The sequence below is a fragment of the Macrotis lagotis genome, chromosome 2 (genome assembly GCF_037893015.1).
Source record: "Macrotis lagotis isolate mMagLag1 chromosome 2, bilby.v1.9.chrom.fasta, whole genome shotgun sequence".
Classification (NCBI taxonomy): domain Eukaryota; kingdom Metazoa; phylum Chordata; class Mammalia; order Peramelemorphia; family Peramelidae; genus Macrotis; species Macrotis lagotis.
Window position 1 is genome coordinate 74,153,475 of NC_133659.1, and position 18,925 is coordinate 74,172,399.

General features: G+C 41.1%; 1 protein-coding gene across 2 annotated transcripts in view; it reads right to left on the bottom strand.

Moving 5' to 3' along the window:
* Positions 1-18,925, bottom strand: part of LOC141512845 (ADAMTS-like protein 2) — a 52,611-nt gene that overhangs the window by 4,316 nt on the left and 29,370 nt on the right. The window contains exons 5-15 of one of the 2 annotated variants that reach the window (XM_074222157.1): positions 18,526-18,671; positions 16,412-16,535; positions 14,063-14,143; positions 13,358-13,533; positions 11,630-12,068; positions 8,077-8,521; positions 6,845-6,951; positions 6,480-6,606; positions 3,588-3,801; positions 2,909-3,064; positions 2,251-2,421 (exon numbers count right to left, since the gene is read on the bottom strand). In XM_074222157.1, the coding sequence (XP_074078258.1) occupies positions 2,251-2,421; positions 2,909-3,064; positions 3,588-3,801; positions 6,480-6,606; positions 6,845-6,951; positions 8,077-8,521; positions 11,630-12,068; positions 13,358-13,533; positions 14,063-14,143; positions 16,412-16,535; positions 18,526-18,671 (2,186 nt within the window). Of the gene's footprint in view, positions 1-2,250; positions 2,422-2,908; positions 3,065-3,587; positions 3,802-6,479; positions 6,610-6,844; positions 6,952-8,076; positions 8,522-11,629; positions 12,069-13,357; positions 13,534-14,062; positions 14,144-16,411; positions 16,536-18,525; positions 18,672-18,925 lie in introns of those variants that run through there. The other variant, XM_074222158.1, reaches the window with a different exon arrangement.

Sequence of the window (18,925 nt, forward strand, 5' to 3'; positions counted from 1 at the left end):
CACCTGACCCCCTTCCTTCCTTTCCAGTCTTCACATACCTTATTGCCCTCTCCCACTTACTCTGAGGGTTCAGTGACCCTGGATTCCTGATTGGTCCTGGAATCACTGTTTCCTAACTCTTGGACATTTTCACAGACTGTTCCTTAAATCTAGAACTCTCTCTCCTCGCTGTGATCTTCTGGCTTCTCTAGCTTCCTTCGAGTCTCAGTTGGGGTCCCACCTTCTACAAAAAGCTTTTTCCAGTCACTCTGAGATTAACTCCTATTTTTCTCTACTATAGACTATTTGAACAGAGCTGTTTGTATATTGTTGCATTAGACTGTGAGCTCTATGAGGGCAGGGATTGAGGGGGGGCAGGACATGTCATTCTTTGTATCCCCAGATTTAGCATGATGCCCAGGACATAGATGTTTAATAAATGCTTGATGACTGTTTGATATGACTTGTCTCAATGCCCAGAAACCCTTCTCCTCATTCCCTTCTCCCCACCAACTCAGAAAGTGTCATAGTCCAAACCTTTAAAAAAAATCAAAATAAAAATGAAAAAAGAAATGATGAGAAGGTGGATTTGGAAAGAAACTAAATATTGGGAGATAAATCTGACAATACTTTGTCTGGGTCTTGATCTGAAGAAAGGAAGCTTCTGAAGAGGGCTAGACTGTGGTTTTTGTTTTCTTTCCATTTAATGCCATCCAACATCTCACATCCAAGATATATAACTAAAAGGGCCCCTAGAATCATTTATTCTAACTCTACTTTTCAGATGGGGAAACTGAGACCCAAGAGATTAAGTAACTTGCCCAAGGTCACACAGGTAGTAGATGGTAGGATCCATGATAGTGCTTAGTACTTTAATCATGATATTTCCTGACTCAGTAAAATTTATAAAATGACTAGTCACTTGCTTTCTTGACTTCTGGGTTAAGGACTGTTGGTTAGAACACATGGACAAGAAGGATCTTCAACATTCATCTGGTCCATTACCTGAACCATACCCCTTGGCCTTGCCAACTCTGTCTGATTCACTGGGATCATAACAGAGTTCTGACCACACTTAGCTTGCTTTCTCATTAACTCTTAAGTAACTCTCATTGATAAAACTTAACTAGCAAAAGATAGTTGTTCTTACAAATTTGTCCTTATTTGTCTAATGATTCCTCAAATCATTCTTCATCCTCTGGGGAATATTTGATGGGGGACTTCACTATGCCCATCTCCCTCACAGAAAAACCTTAAGTTGGGGTGGCTAGGTGGCATAGTGGATAAAGCACCAGCCCTGGAGTCAGGAGTACCTGGGTTCAAATCCAGTCTCAGACACTTAATAATTGCCCTAGCTGTGTGGCCTTGGGCAAACCACTTAACCCCGTTTGCCTTGCAAAAACATAAAAAACAAAAAAACCCTTAAGTTTCCTTTGAAAGGGGAATAAGCTTCAAACCATGGAGTAGTGATGCTTCTTAAGTGTATCATTCTGTCCTTGATTTAGGACTATTTAGAGTATTAAAAAATTAGAATTCGAAGGAACTCAGTTTCAAACTAGAGATAAGAAAACTATGGCAGAGAGAGGATAAAATGATTTACTGAAAGGCACTCCAAATTCCCAGAGGGAGGGCTGGCAGGGGATGAAGAAGCAAGCCAAGGGCTAGAAAAGCAAAGTTTAGAAACCAGTGAATAGAGGTAACCATTTTTGGAGCAGAACAATATAAGGAAATTAGATGAGCTCTAGAGGGTAAACCTGTTTCCTTTATCTTCTGGGAAGTCCAAAGGAAAGATGAAAAGAAAACCATCCAGACAGAGGAATGATACTCGCCCTCTAGTGGAAATTTCCTGAAATTTCTACCTTTGACAAAGCACTCCTATCTGATTCACCACTTTCCCCCAAGTCTCCAAAAAAGGTAAAAAGACACACAATTAGATTGCTTGCCCAAGCCACATCTCTACTACCAGCATCCCCAGAAGAATGCCAGTCCCCATATTTAGGTCATATTAATATGGTCATCTATCTCATGTCTCTCCAGGCTTATCCCAACAGGGTGACAAGTAATATAAAATCATCTTGATTTCTCAGGTCACCCTGATTCCTCCATAAGTAGAAAACTCAATGTCACTTCTAAAAGGCAGCCAGTCCTCATCTTGAAACTTTCCCTTCATATCACTAGGTCAAGGTGCCCCGAGCTACCTTCAAGCTGCCACCGTCTTACCTCCGAAAAGCAGGCAACTTCCCACACAAAGGGATACTTTCTGAGACTCACCTGTTCCCACCCTTGTTCCACCCAGTGGGCAGGGCAGTTCCAGCCCCCACAGGGGTATACAGCTAGTGGCTTTGTGGCCAGGTCACACTGGGAACCTGAGATCACCTTCCCCTCCAAATTTCGACATGAGATGATTCGGCTCATCCGTCCCTCACCACAGGCACCTGAGCACTTGGAGAAACATGGGATCAATGGGTGGGTCATTTGCGAGCTTTGAGGAAACAACATAGAGCTCTGATCATACCTTAGTTTGCTTTCTCATTCTCTATTATATAGTTCTCATTGGTAGTACTTAACTAGCAAAAGATATTTGTCCTTATTTATCTAATGATTCTTCAAACTATTCCTTTTCTATTGGGGAACATTTGAGGGGAACCTTCATTATGCCCCACTCCCTCACAGAAAACCTTTGTTTCCTTTGAAAGGGGAAAAAGCTTCAGACTGTGGGGTATTGAGTTCACTGAACTGAAACTAGAGGTTAGGTGGGTAGAGATCGCCTCTGACTCAGTCATCTTCAATTGAGACTTCACTTCTTCCAGTCATCCATCCTTCTATCGATCGATCGATCGATAGATATTTTTATGGATAGATATAGATATTCCCCCAAGGATCACAAAAGGCTGATGGAAGAAAAAAAGCATTGGCAAGTTGGACTCACCGGTCCCCAATCAGAAGCAGTCCACTGTCGACTGCAGGGTGGCCCCAAGCACTCCTTCTCACCAACTGGCTTTGTGGCTTCATTACACAATTTCAACCCCACAGAACAGCGCACTTCTCTCTTCATGGTTCCTTGACCTCCACATCGGGCTGAGCACTGGGCCCCATGGAAGAAGAGGGCAGGAGAGGCAAGATGACACAAATTATGGTTACAGTAAATAAATCACTTTTATTCTGGTCAGAGATCCAGTATCACCATCAACACCACATCCCACATACAAACCAAGCAGAGCAAGGATGGGAGTAAATCCTAAAGTTATATATTCTCACTTTCTTTTACTGAGTAAAGTCATCTTAATACAGTTAAGGAGGTAGATGTGTGTTCTCTTGCTCCTTATTCAGTTTTTTATTTGTCTGATTCTTTCCTGCTCACCACACAATTACAAAGATAGAAACAGAGTGCTCCTCTTTTTAAAGAAAATTAATTCATCATCTGAAAACACCTTCCACATCCCCCAAGTAAAGGGCTTCAGTGATCATGGTCAAAGTGAAGTGAATTCAGGGTCACAAGGAAATTCTAAGGTCTGTGAAAAAGTCTAGTAAGCAACATTGCCCCCCACCCCCTGCCAAGTCCCCAGACCACTCACTCCAAGGATGTCAAACTTAAGGCATGGCCATACCTCAGACCATTCAGAGAGTTCCCACTGAGGGCCACAGACTTTGTTCCTACATGTCTTCTTTTCCACAGGCCGTGCCAATCCAGCTGCCACACATAACTCATCATAGACCGAGCTGTCAAAGCCAGGAGCCAACATCCTCCAGCAACGGACGGTGCGGGCCTGGCGCCCTTCCCCACAGGTCCTTGAGCACTCACTCCAACGACTTGTCTCCCACCTCCACATAAAGAAAAATAGACAATTCACAGACCCAGAAGGGGCTGAGCCATGGATTTCAGGAGAGACATGGCACCAGCAAAACCTCAGGCTCAGAGAGGCAGGGGGAAGAGCAGTAGGATGGACCCATAGAAAGAATTCTGGCTTCAGTGTCAAAGGGTCTGGGTTCCAATCCTGGTCCTGCCACTTTTTATCTTTGTACATTTGGATGTCCCAACTCAAATCATGGAGACTAGACTGGATAACCTTTAGCATTCCTTCAAGGTGGTGCAATAGTGCATAGAGTATCAGGCCTGGAGTCAAAAGGACCCGAGTTCAAATCTGGCCCCAGCTACTTACTAGCTGTGTGAACCTGGGCAAATCCCTCAACCCTGTTTGCCTCAGTTTCCTCATCTGTAAAATGAGCTGGAAAAGGAAATAGCAAACCTCTCTAGCATCTTTGCTAAGAAAACCCCAATTGAAACAGCTTATCAACAATAATGCTCCGATCCTAGCAAGAGGCCTTTAGAGGTTACTAGTCATCTCCTGCAGAATACAGATAGTGCATTTCCTCAATCCTCAAATTCTATTGAAGAAGTTGTCTTATCTTCTTGCTTAACTTTCCCTGGAAAATTTCTCCCTTTGACCCTTTATTCAGTCACTTAACAGGTGATGATCTGACTAGCTCAGCTCCATGCACTGAATATTGGTCCTTCCCCAAAGCTTACCACTTTTGGGTAAGTTAGTTTATAGTTAATCCTAGCATGTTAAACCTTGCTGCAAGGATCTGTCAAGGGTATATGCTACTTCGATTAAGAAATCAGGGTGGGAAAAAAAAAAGAAATTATGGTGGGGGTGGCCAGGTTGCGCAGTGGATAGAGCACTGGAGTCAGGAGTACCTGAGCTCAAATCTGGCCTCAGACACTTAATAATCACCTAAGTGTGTGGCCTTGGGAAAGTCACTTCACCCCCATTTGCCTTGGAAAAAAAACTTTTAAAAAAAAGAATTCATGGGGCAGGTGATGCAGTGGATAGAGCACTGACCCTGAAGTCAGGAAGACCTGAGTCCAAATCTGGCCTCAGACACTTAATATTTAATACTTAGCTGTGTGACCTTGGGCAAGTCATAAGCCCATTGTCTTGCAAAAATAAATGAATGAATGAATGAATGAATAAATGGATAAATGAATAAATAAATAAGAAGTCATGGGGCAGAATTGCACATTTAACAATCATTAGGTCAGCAAGCAAGAGTGAGCTAAACTCTACTATATGCAGAACACTGCTAGATGCATGAGGCTAAAATAATAAAATACGCAGCAGTGCCTTTTCCAGATTTGAGTAGATAGTAAGTGCCCAGTAAATGCTTGTGGAATAAATAAATAAATAAATGGGAAGACATAGACCCTGCTCTCAAAGAACGTACAATGTAGTTTGTGAAGTAACATGATTGCATTAGGAGTCATGATTGTCTTTGAGGACCACAGTCTTTTAACTGTTAAAAAAAGAAAAGCAAAAACCAATAAAGCATGAAATTGGGGGTCAAAAGCAAAACCATGATGTATGTAAGGGTCTGGAACCTAGAGGCAACATGAGTAGAGAGATAATAAGCATCTGGGGTCCTTAGGGCAAGCATACAAACCACATTATCAAAGCAACATTTTAAGACAAATTCAGCTTTTAGGGAAGAGACCCTGGGACTCAAAGGGAGAAATCACTCATGGGGGAGAACAAGGTGAGAAAGGGTTAGAGAGGAGCTCATTTGATATACAGGCCCAAATATGTTGGGATGGAGGAAGAAGAAGGAGGATAGATTCTATCAAGATATTTGAAAGCTTCCTATCAATTTATTATATAATAAGAATCCCCATTATCCCTTTACATTAAGAATTTGTTGTTAGTACTCTTTTAAATTCCAGCACCCCTAGACAAAGCACTAATCACCTTACCCTAGTTAAATTTCTGATGTTAGGGGGGCCAAAAGGCTGACAAAGGGTCTCTTTTGAAAAAAAATAGCATTATGTTAAGTCTTTACATAATAGTAGGGAGCTAAGGACAGAGGTATCTATAACTCTCTATACAAGACAGTTCTTCATCTGTAAAATAGGAAGAATAATAATAATAATAATAATACCAATTCCCTAGGATTTTTATGAAGATCAAATGAGATAATAATCGTAGAGTGCTTAGTACAATGCTTGCCGCATTTTTGTTGTTCAGTTGTTTTTCAGTCATGAGGAGAAGGAGGGAAAGGGAGAGAGGGAGGAAGAAAAAGAAGGAGGGGAGGAGGAAAAGAAAAGGAAGAGGAGAAGCAACAGTACAATAGCAGCTGATATTTACACAATGCCTCTAGGCAGGTAAAGCACTTTGCAAGAATTATATCATTTGATCCCCACAGCAACTCTAAGAGGTGGCTAATACTATTATCTTCATTTGATAAATGAGGAAACTGAGGCCCAGGGAGTCGATGAGGGCTCATTTGCAAAATGAAGAGGTTAGATGATCTCTAAGATCCCCTTGAACTCTCCATCTATGAACCTATGACTTTTTCAAGTTTTTAGGGCAACATTGGAACCCAGGATTTTCCTGACTCTAACCCAGCGTCACACTTGCCTCATCTCGCTCTCTCTCCACTCCAATTCTTGCCCTCCTACCCACGACACTGCCCCATCCTGGCATTTGTCTTCCCAGGGAGCTTACCTGGGTTGACAATCTCTCCCCATGCAGAGCTCATAAGCAGGCTCTGGACGAGTCACAGCATCACAGTAGGCCTCGTCCACCTCCACTCCATCATAACGCACACACATGGCATAGGAGGCGCTGATACCTACTGGATAATCAGGATGGCCTTTAACCAGGGAACCCATGAGCCCCCATGACAAAATCAATGTCCCAGATTCTTCACAAAGTCAGAACTTGGCTGTCTGCAGTTCAAATCAGCCCTTGAAGAGGAGAAAAACCCCATGGGTCAAGAGCCAGGCAGACTTCTCCCTCCACAAATTGGCCAGAGAACCCTCCCTCACTTCCCCTCAGAGCTCAGCACTAGACTGCTCATTTGGACCTACCTGAGGAACAGGTGGAGCTGCAGGGGGCCTGGGCAGAGACCTTCCAGCGGTACATGTCAGCCCGGCTGATGTCATCATGACCGGGAGGACTCACGTTAAAATCATTGCTGAGGAGAAAGGCCAAGATGAGGCACTGGAAGAGGGGCAGCCTAAGGCCTGAAAAGCTAGTCCTGGAACCAAATAGCTTCTTCAGAAACCCCAGGGTCTTGGCAGCACCTCTCTGTGCCTCAAGGGGGCCACCTGGGTGACCTGTTCCACTGTTGCCTTCCTGACCCAACAAAAGCTATTATTCTCCACGTGAAGGATTAATTCTTCTCTTCTCTTTATTTCTTTCTCTCTTGCCTTTCATGAGGCACTAGAGTCCTTATCTACCTTGACAAAGGAAAAGCAAAGCCTTGGAGAAACGCTATTGATTGAGGAGCAATCTAGCCAAAACCTCACTTCCCCCCCACCCCAGTGAGGTGAGGTTCAATTCAGGGACCCTAAGCCAAATACTCTGTGATATTATTCCCTGGTGCACTAATTCTTTATTATGACAAACATTCTTGATCTACCACTCTTTTTTAAATAATAGCTAGGTGGCACAGTGGACAGTGTTAGGCTTAGACTTAGGAAGATCTGAATTTGAATCCTAACTCCCCTACTTCATGAGCTATGTGACCCTGGGCAAGTTGCTACATCTTTCTCAGCCTCAGTTTCCTTATTGATAAATAATTATGAATAGCCCCTGCCTCCCTGGGTTGTTGGGAGACTCAAATGAGATAAACTATATAATAAATCCTGGAAACCTCAAAAGAGCTATCTATATATCATATCAGATTGTACCATTATAATATCATACCATATTATACTAAATCATGTTATATATATTATCCTATATCATGTCATGGCATATATACTATATGATGTTACAGCATATCATATATATGTTATTACACTATATATTCTATTCTATTCTATCCTCTACTATACTATATCATGTTATATCCTACCCTATATTATATCTTATCATGTTACATCATATATTATTATATAATATATATATAAAATATAATATATATAATAGATACAATAGATACAATAACATACAAGATCATGTTATAATATACTATTTCAAGTGGCAAAGGAAGGCAGATTCCCAAATAAGGAAGGAACTTTATAGTACCCCTATCCCCTGAACTGCTTGACTCCTGTCATTTCTGCACATAATAGATTCCAACAGTGTCTTTTACCTCTCCATGGCAGGGGACTGGAGGGGTTCTGCCTGAAGTTCAAGGCCTAAGTCCACCTGGAAACTTGAATTAGATGTAGAACTCTGTTCAGGAGTTACCAGGGTGGGGCCTGCAAAAACCACTTCTTCCTTCTCCTCTTGTTTGTCTACTGTCTTAGATTTTAACAAATCTTCTTGAAAGGCCTTAGAGATGGGTATTTTGGATAGTCCTCCTTGCCAGTCTTTGGTTGACTGGATCAATGGCTCTAGGGTTGGGCTTCTCCAACGCACTGGAGTGGTAAGCAGTTGCAATTTTTGGCAGAAGGCAGACCGCCGGGAATCTCGGTGACACAGCTTCCTAAAGATGTGCAATTGGGTGATCCCAACCCGGCCCCTCTCCGGGAGTCCCGGACCAATCATGGGATATGGAATGGCGGTACTGGTGGAAACCTGGCTCCATTGGAAAGCTACAAGACAAAAGCAAAACAGATCATGAGCACTAAAAGAAGGAATTACCACTTCCCAAATTGGGGGAACCCAGATCTCCAGGGCCCAGGAGAGATGTATCATATCTTAATGTAATCTGATGATTAAGAGGAAAAAAGTATCCTAATCCATGGCATGGATGAACAAAGAAAACCTTTAGTCCAGTGAACCACCCTTGCTATGGCTGGTATTTTGGGAGACCATTAGATAAGGTATTGGCCCATAGTTTAATCAAGGAAGTGTGGCAGAGTAGATCCAATGCTATGCCCAACTCTGATACAGATTGTGTGACTGAGCAAGTTCTCAACCTCTAGCCTCAGGCCTCCTAAAAGTCATAGATGAGTTTCAGAAACCAAGTCCTTTGTTTTATAGATGAAGAGCTGAATCATAGAGACGTAAAATGATCTTCCTTTAAATAGCACAAATTATAAGTGGTCCAGCCAAGATTTGAACCTAGATCTCAAATTCAAGGATCTTTCTAAAACACCATGCAAAGAATTCTCCAAGCTGACAAAATCAAAGATTCTTCATGTGTTCTTTTAGTTTATTTCTTTGTATGAGATTTGGTATCAGGTATGATGCTTTTTATAGATTTGAAGAATTTGATTCACAAAGAATTTACTTTCACTAAAGATAGTTATTTTTTTAAAGGAAAGGGTAGTTTTCAAAAGAATAAACACAAATTGCTAATAAACACTTGAATAAAACTGCCTCAGAATCAAAGATATACAAATCAAAATCTGAGATATTGCCTCATAATCATCAAATTAGCAAAAATAATCAATTGCAACAAAATTTAATAATGGATATTTTAGTGTGTCCATCTGTTTTTCTTGATGATGTTCATTTGTTGCATGGAGCTTTTATTTCAAAGGGTGAAGGTGAGAGAAAGTTACAGGGAGTGGGAGGAATGATACCAGTAAAGAAACAAAGAGTTACTGAAACATTTTTAAAAAACCACTAAGAATTCAGAGGAAAGTTTAGAAGAGAACAATATAGATAAATCAATGAAGTGCTGGTGCTATGTTGAATTTAATATATACTTTCTTAAAGTTCATGATTGAGATTAGCAGTTTCAAAACTATCTTCTTCTCCTCTTCTTTCTATAAGAAAATGTTTTTGCTTGATGATGTTTGTCATATTCATAATAAAAAGGAAATAATTTTTTTAAGTTGGGGAGACAAGTATACTGATTCATTACTAGTAAGAATAGGATCTCTATGGATAACAATATGTCAAGATATAGTAAAAAAAATTACAAAAATAATCATACACTTTGACCCTATAATACCCTGGCATACACCCTGAAAGCATTATTAAACCTAAAAATAGCTATCTGTTCCAAGAGTTTGTTAACAATAACATATAATTTCAAAAAAAACAAATAAACTAGAAATGGGAGGGTAGCTGCCCTACTTGAAGCTCCTCATAAACAACATTCCATCTGTACTGTGGGACTAGAGCACCGATTCTAGAGACAAGAGGACCTGAGTTCAAATCTGACCTCTGACACTTGATACTAGCTGAGTGACCTTGTCACTTAACCCCACTGCCTTGCCAAAAAACCCCATAAAACTTGAAATAATTTAAACCTCATGGGTTCATTCAGTCACCAAAGCTTATGAATTCTACCTCCACAATATCAATGGCACCATGGATAGAACACCAGGTCTAAAATCAGCCTTAGATATTTACTAGCTGTGTGATTCTGGGCAAGTTTATTTAACCTCTGTTCATCTCAGTTTCCTCGTCTGTAAAATGGGGATAAAAATTAGCACCTACCTTCCAGGGTAGTTGTGAGGATCAAAAGGGATAATAATTGTAATTGTAAAGGGATAATAACCTCACAAACAACATTCCATCTGTGCCTGGGCACAGGCTGCCCACACATGCCTAGAATGCCCTCCCTCATCTTTTCTGCCTCTTAAAATCACTAACTTCCTTAAAAGCTCATCTTGAGCATCATCTTCCTCATGAGGTTTTTTTTCTGACACCCCCAACCCCAGGCTCCCTTTGAAGTTACCTACATATTTTGCATATATTTTGCATTCACTTAAATGTATACAAATTATCTCCTCAATAAAATGGAAGATCTTTTGAGGACAGGGGTTGCTTCACTTTTATCTTTGTCTCTATAGAGACACAGTATTTGCTAGACACATAGTTGGCACTCAAATGTTTGCTGACTGACTGATGGAAACAGTTAAGTGATTTGTGATACATTGATATAATGGACTATGTTATAATACATTTAAGATCAAGAATATGAAGACTAGAAAGAAATGTATGAATTGCTTCTTAAAATAAGGGGGAAAGGTAAAAAAGTACAGGAGGAATATACTGTGATCAAAAGAGGAAAAATGAATGAAAATGAAAGAAAAGGAATAGTTGAAAAACTATTATGAAGCCAAATACACTGAAATGAATTTAAACATAAATAATTACTAAGCAAATTCAGTTGGTTGTCCTGATAGTCAATGCTTTGTTTGTTTTAAATAAAAACAAAAGCAAATTAGGTCACTTTTCTGCACTCTTGAGTCCTGATCATTTGTAATTCACTACTGATTCTTCAAGATATCCTCTCTGCTCTAAGAATATAACTTCTACCCTCTTCTCCACCCACTTGATGCTCATTATTACCTCCCTGTCTTGATTCTCCCCATTCAGATTACCCTCACTCATACTTTTACTTATCCAAATCCCATAAAGAATGGTATTACTAGGGGCAGCTAGGTGGCACAGTGGATAAAGCACTGGCCCTGGAGTCAGGAGTACCTGGGTTCAAATCCAGTCTCAGACACTTAATAATTACCTAGCTGTGTGGCCTTGGGCAAGCCACTTAACCCCATTTGCCTTGCAAAAAAAAAAAAAAAAAAAAAGAATGGTATTACTAGAAGGAACACAGGCTACCTATCCAATTTGCTTTCCATTATTCAACACTAGCCCTTTATTAGCTTCCCTAACCAGTTAAACTAAAGAGCAGAAACCTAAATAAAACTAATAATGCTAAATACAAATGATCCCTAATTACTCTCAGTAAAAATCCTTACTATTGCTTCCCACCCTAACAAAGATCAAAGTTCACATACCCAAGTCTGCTTCTCCACCAACAGTTGCCATTTCTTCTTCTCTTCCCCTGGTGATGGGATATGCTTGTTCCACTTGAGAACTAAGCTTCTCTTCCTCCTCTTCCATGGACTGGTCCCAACCTCCAGCCTGGACAGTGGCAGTATCCCTTTGGACAAAGTTTCTTTGACCCAAGATGATCTTCCTGGTGTCTCTTCCCAGTGGGATATGGCCATCCACCTCCCCAGATGAAATGGCAGAAATCCAAGTAGAATTGAAGTCAGCAGTTGGCCCAGGCTCAGATGAATTCAAATTCTGATGCTGATGGCCATGGGAATCTGGGCCAGGGAAAGAGGGAGGAGGCTCTGGAGTTGGAGCAGTTGTGTGGACAGCTAGCACCTGAGCCCTTGGCACTGTAAAGTCATAAGATATGTGGGGGACCTTCCCATTGAAATTATAATACTGAAAGTAAAAGTCAGAAAGCATGTTTTCAGTAAAGTCAGCCATGACCTGAAAGAAATTATGCTTCCCCTTGCCCAGTTCACATCATCAACATTCTTCTCCCTTGGAATGTGAAAAATTTATATTTCTATATGGACCTGTGATTTCATCAATATAGGGAATTCTTGGCATGGAAGCTCTCTCCATTGATGTAGTCTAGGAGTCCATCTGCAATTAATAGTTCTAAAGAGTTGTCTCAGGGCACTGAGAAGATAATAGCGGGTTCATGGTCACAGGGTATGTGTCAGAAGGAGAACCTAGATCTTCCTGACTTCAAGGCCAGACTACAATCTAATTCTGAAGAGGCTGGTCACCAAGAGGTTGGACACCAGGAGATACTATTAGGTTGTTGTTTTTAAACCAAACCAACTCGTGAAATCATCCATGAAATCATGAAGGGAACACATACTCTTATGGCCCATCGGAAAGCACATTCCCATAGCTTCTTTCAAGTCACAAAACCTACATTTGAGATCCTCTCATCAAAGTGATTATGTGACTATGGGTAATGTACTTACAGTCTCAATCTCAGATTCTTCCCTCATTAAATGGGAACAAGGATATTACTACCACAGGATGGCAGCAAGGAAAGTGTTTTGTGAATCACAATTTAGGAGGGGAAAAGTGAACTATTCTGGGTGAAATTATAGATTGTAGGAGTATGAATTTCTTATCCAAAAGAACCAGGGAGATCATCAATTCCAAACCCTCATTTTTTTTTTTTTAGAGTTTTCAAGGCAATGGAGTTAAGTGGCTTGCCCAAGTCCACACGGCTAGGTAATTATTAAGTGTCTGAGGTCGGATTTGAACCCAGGTACTCCTGACTCCAAGGCCGGTGCTCTATCCACTGCGCCACCTAGCTGCCCCTCCAAACCCTCATTTTTAAGAGAAAAAGGAAGAGATAAGCATTTATTAAGTTCTTTCTGTATACCAGACAGTATGTTAAAGGATTTTTACAAATATCCTCATAACACCCCTAACAAGTTAAGTTAATAGCTGAAGAAACTGAGACAGAAGGAGGTTTAGTGACCTGCCCAAGATCACACAGTCAGTAAGTGTCTGAGGCCAGATTTGAAACTGGGTCTTCCTAACTCCAGGTGGTGCAGGGATCTAACCACTAGGCAGGAGCTTCAAGACATTCATCTTCTTCCTAATCCCTGCTCCCAGGGTTATAGAATCTACTGCAGCCAGCCCATCCCTCACTGAACATTTCTCCTTTTTTCACCTCTGTCAGTGTCTCCCTTACATACCATGGCATTCAAGGACTGATTGGTGGGACCCTGGGCTATAATGTACTCCAGGCCTTCTGAGTGCTGTCTAGGAGGGCGGCGGTACTTAAACACAGTTCCAGCCACTCGAAAGTTCTGAGGGGGATCCACAGCAGAGTTCCCATTGAAGACAAAGTGCCCGGCTTCATCTGCCAATGCTACAAAGAAAAAAGGAGACAAGAGAATGGAGAAAGAGAGCAGCCAAATAGAAGGGCAGCTAGCCATGGCAGAGGCTCTCCTGATAGATAGATAGGATTTTTAGGGGATGCCCAGTGGTTCCTGACCAAGTGCCCAGAGACAGGCTGTGATGACAAGTGAGACTTGCTTTGGAGTCTGTCAAATGAAACAAGTGGTTTCAAACTTTGGCTCCTTCTCCAAGTCTCATACCAAAGTCACCAGGATCAGCACCTGATTTATTTGTGCTGAGGAGTCTACACATAAGCAGAGGAGGGGCTGACAGGGGTCATAGGATCATAGGTTTGGAGTTGGAAAAAGACTTCAGAGTCCAGTTTGTCCAACCCTCTCATTTTACAAATTAGTAGCAAAGACCCAAGGAGCTGAATTAAGGGGAAGTTATTATCCAATCAGAGCCAGGATTGCATAGATTAAAAGGTGTTGCACCATGGGGTCAAGGAGCTGGTATCCCAAGGAAGGGCAGGACCATGTCCTTAGTCCTGCATCTTTTACCAAGGATGTTTTCCGTCTTCCTGCGCTCGATGATAAGGATATCGGTGGCACCAACAGGGATATTGGTGATAAATATATAACCTGGAAAGATGAAAAATTACTTTGTAGGGAAAGAAGGACCTCATACACAGCTTAAGACTGCTGAGTTATCAGGTGAGGGGAGGAACCAAGGACTCAAAGGAGGGTCAGTTAAAAGGATCAGTCTCAGACAGAAATGAAGTGGAGAGGAAAGCCTCAAAGGGCATTGGGTTCATCAGTGGGAATCTGGATTTAGTCAAAGGAACTAAAATCAGAGACTTCCTCAACCATTTACTACCTGTGTGACTTTGGGCAAGTCACTGAATCCCTGTGGGCTTCAAATGAAGGACTAGAAGATCTCTGTGGTCCTTTTTAGCTCTAAATCTCTAATCCTATAAAATCTTCTCAAGTCAGTTGGCACAGGACCACAGCAAAGGTGATATGAACCATTGTACTTCCATCAATCAACCAATCAACACTGAATAAGTGCCTACTATGCCCCAGGCCCTAAACTAAGCATCAGACCCTTGGTGGTCCTAGGTAGTAAAAGAAAAGAAATCAGGCAGTTTTGCAGAGTAGAGATAATAAGAGAACCCAATAGGAATACAGTTATAGGAGCTGCAATCATAGGAGTGACAGTAGCAGTGACAGTTGTTTGTCCTTCATCCTCAAAGAGGACCAAAGAGATCAGGATGGTGGTGTTTTGACTTGAACATGAACCATATTTAAGTGCAAAGCCATCAACCTCACTTTCTCCTCCAGTCATCGGAGTCCAATGGTAAGACATAGCCAGGACAACTTGAGATGGCACTGAATAATGGGAGACCTTGATCTTTTTTTAAGCTAGGTCTGTATGTTTGAAGCAACACCCATTCAGGGATTTAAGGCTTGGTAAGAAATGAGACAGAAGATGGTCTAGTTTGTGGGTTGGGGGGGTGGGAATCAATAAAAGAAGGAAAGACTGTCAAGGTTTGTGACCAGAACAGAAACAATTGCTATTTACACTCACTTGGAGTCATCAAAACACAAATGATGACCAAGTATGGTTTGGACTGGGACCTATTATCGGCCAATGAGAGCCAAAGTGACTTTCAAAGTATAGCCAAATAGCTCCATCTGAATCCCAATGGGCTTTATTCAAAGTCTAATTTTCCAGAGCTCTATTTCAAGAAAGTAAAAATGAAGCTAGATGGAACAAGAGTTAATTGTCCCAGTTTAAAGAAAAAAAAGATGATAAAATAAATAAGTAGGGAAGAGGAAAAAAATTTAGCCCTCAAACTCCAAGATATCTTGCAAGATTTAAATAGCAAAAATAACAATGGTAGTAGTAGTAGTAGTAGTAGTAGTAGTAGTAGTAGTAGTGATAGTAATACTAGTACTAGTAATAGGAGTTATAATAGTAGTAATGGTAGTAGTAATAGTAGTGGTAGTAACTAGTGATAGTGGTTGGTGGTAGTAGTAGTACTAGTACTAGTGATAGTCAGTTGTCATAGTAATGGTAGTGGGGTAACAGTGATAACAGTAGTAATAGTAGCAGTAGTACTAATGATAGTAATAGCACTAGTGATACTAAGGTTAGGTCATAGAAATAATGATAGTGGTAGGGTGGTAGTAGTTTAGTAATAGTAGTGGTAGTACTAGTACTAGTTATAATAACGATAGTAGTGGTATTACTAGGTAGCACTTTAAGTTTGCAAAGTGTTTTTCAAATATTATCTAATTTTATCATTAAAACAACCTTGAGAGGTTTATTAAACCCACTTTATAGATGTGATTGACAGAAATTAAGTGACTTATCCAGGATGACTAAGTAAAGAATTATATAAGGCTAGATTCGAACTTGTCTTCCTAATTCCAAGTCCAGCACTCTATACATTGGGTCACTTGGCTGTCTGGGGAATGTCAGATGTGGATAGTATCTGAGAGATCGCCTTGTTGTCTTACAGATGAGAAATCTGAGCCAAAGAGGAATGAAGGGACTTTCCAAAGTTCACACAGCTAATTTAATGGCAGAGATAGGACTTCAACCAGGTCTTCTGTCTCTAAGGGTTTTATTCTTCTGTCTAGACTACACTACACTACCTTCTTCAATAACCCTGGCAGGTCAGAATTACATATAAAGAAATTGTCCACCTACAGTAAGACCTAAGAGCAGGAAGGTAATAGAGGAAAAGAAAGACAACTGAAGGGATCCCTCCTATAGTCTTACCAGTCCCAGAGTCTGAAGACTTAACATATGGGCTCTGCCCCCTCCCCAGACTGATATAGCACCTTCTTCTGTCCTCCCCATAGCCCTTTGAGGAATTCTGGCATATCATCAGCGGGGTGTACCTAACTGTGAGATCCCCTTTCGGAAGTTCCCTGAAACTCGGTAACATGTGCTGCCATCTCCGCCACAAACACGGCACCTGTCCATCATCTGGAAGGAGTGGAGACTACCATCACATCCAACTGGCTGTAAAAAAGAAGAAAGATAGGATTTTTCCAGGATTTGTCTAACCATGTCTTAGAATCCCTCTTAGACATTCATAGGCAAAATGATTTTTTCCAGAATGTCTTTAAAATTATATTTCTTTTTTTTCTTTAGGTTTTTTGCAAGGCAAATGGGGTTAAGTGGCTTGCCCAAGGCCACACAGCTAGGTAATTATTAAATGTCTGAGGCCAGATTTGAACCCAAGTACTCCTGACTACAAGGCCGGTGCTTTATCCACTGTGCCACCTAGCTGCCCCAAAATTATATTTCTTTAAAGGCTTCTTCTTTGTTTTAGTTAATTGTACCTAGAATGTCTATTTTCCCCCAGTGACGCTCACTTCAGAGGAGGAAGCATGTCATAAGAGAATGATGAACATGGAGCCCAAAGATTTGGTGTTCAAATTTCACCTCACTTACCACCTGTCTATTTCTCTTCAGTCTCTTGATAACTCATTATCCAAATCACATACTCTAAGAATTCCAAAAATCTCTTCCTTGGGTCCCTTACTCTTCTCTTTCTAAACTTTCTGTGACCTCATCCCCTCCCTTAAATTCAATTGCCATCTCTGTGCTTCATTTAGTGTCTATGTATCCCCAGAGCCCAGTGTGGTACCTAGTCACTGAATAAATTCTTGGCTGATTGATTTTTGTAAACTTGGATAAGTTACAACGCCTCTGAGATTCAATTTCCTCATCTGTGAAATGAAGAAGTTGAACTACATGACCTTTCAGGACCCTTCAGCTCCTCTTCTGATTACTGACCTCTCTGGCTTCCCTTTAAGTCCCAAATAAAATCCCACAGGATGTGGGGGGGAGAGGGGGACTCTAAATTCAATAAACCTAGGAGCTTTTTAGGAGTGAATTAATTTAATATTTGACCAAATACACTCCTTGAATGATGTTATATTCAAATGTCCCTTGGTAGAAAAAAAGGTTTCCCACCCCCTGCTCTACAAGAAGCCTTCCTAACCCCTCTTAATTCTAGAGTTTTTCCTCTTCTAATTCATCTTTATCCTGTATATAGCTTGCTAGGTATATACTTTTTTGTATGTTGTTTCCCTTATTAGATTGTTAGCTCCTTGAGGGTATGAACTGTTTTTTGCCTCTTTTTTTTTTTGTATTCTCAGCACTTAGAACATATTGTCTGGCCCATAGTGGGTAATAAATAAATGTTTATTGATTGATTGGTTGTGACCAAAGAATGGTAGCAGGCAGGGTTCTCCCATGACCTATGGACAGAAATTACCATTGCAGCGATGTCAGGAATGATCTACATGAAAGCAGAAAGGGAATGGATTTCCCCTCTTGGTTATATGTTTTTGATATATAATTATAGATATGACATGGGGCCCTTTTCCAGTTTTTCCCTGGTTTGCAAGAGTTAGGCCTTCAAGGGTGGCTGTTAGATTACCTATCCTTCATTCCAATGTCAAGTTCCAGAGACACGAAGATGACATGAAAGAGAATTTGGCCACTCTCATCTACCTGAATCTCAGTTTCTTCATCTGAAAAATGAGGGGTTTGAATCAGATGACCTCTAGATCCTTTCCACTTTTAGAATCTGTGATGCTCTTAGAAATGCCAGACAAGAGATTTAAAAGATTCACTTTTGTTTGTTGTTGTTCAGTTGTGTTTGATTCTTCATGTACCCATTTAGGGTTTTCTTGGCAAAGATACCGGATTATTTTGCCATTACCTTCTCCAGCTCATTTTACAGATGAGGAAAATGAGGCAAACAAGTTTATGTGACTTTCCCAGGATGACACAGCTACAAAATGTCTGAAGCTGAATTTGAACTCAGGAAAAGTTGAGTCTTCCTAACTCTAGGTTCAAGTATCCACTCTGGCACCACCTAGCTGCCCCAGCAACAGGTTTACCAAGAGCAAGAGAGACAGCGATTCCTCGAACACTTTGTAAATTTTCCAGCCGGTGAGGAAGCAGCTCTTGGTGTTCTCCTCTTAGAGGACCTCACCTCACAGTGGCCATTGATGCAGACTCCTTGATACGTCCAGTCCTTGCAGGAGGTCCCATCTTGGGCTTGTACCATCAGTTGCCTCTCCCCACTCTTGGTGGTACATTGGAGGTCACACGGTCTGTTAGAGATATTGATATAATCATCTAGAATTGGGAAAGGAAGAAAAAGCAGATGTATTAGGGGAGGCAGTAGAAAGTGGGATGAATTTGGAGACAGGGGCTCTGGGTTCAAATGCTGGTCTGTTAACCAATGTCAACTTTACGGCACTCCCTATTCTCTTTTCCCATTCCTAGCCCTGGAAGAAGATGGAAGCCACCTAACCCAAGTTTACTCCTGGGGAGGCAGTATGAAACAATGACTTTAAAGTAACTACCACTGATTAGCTGTGTGAACTTAA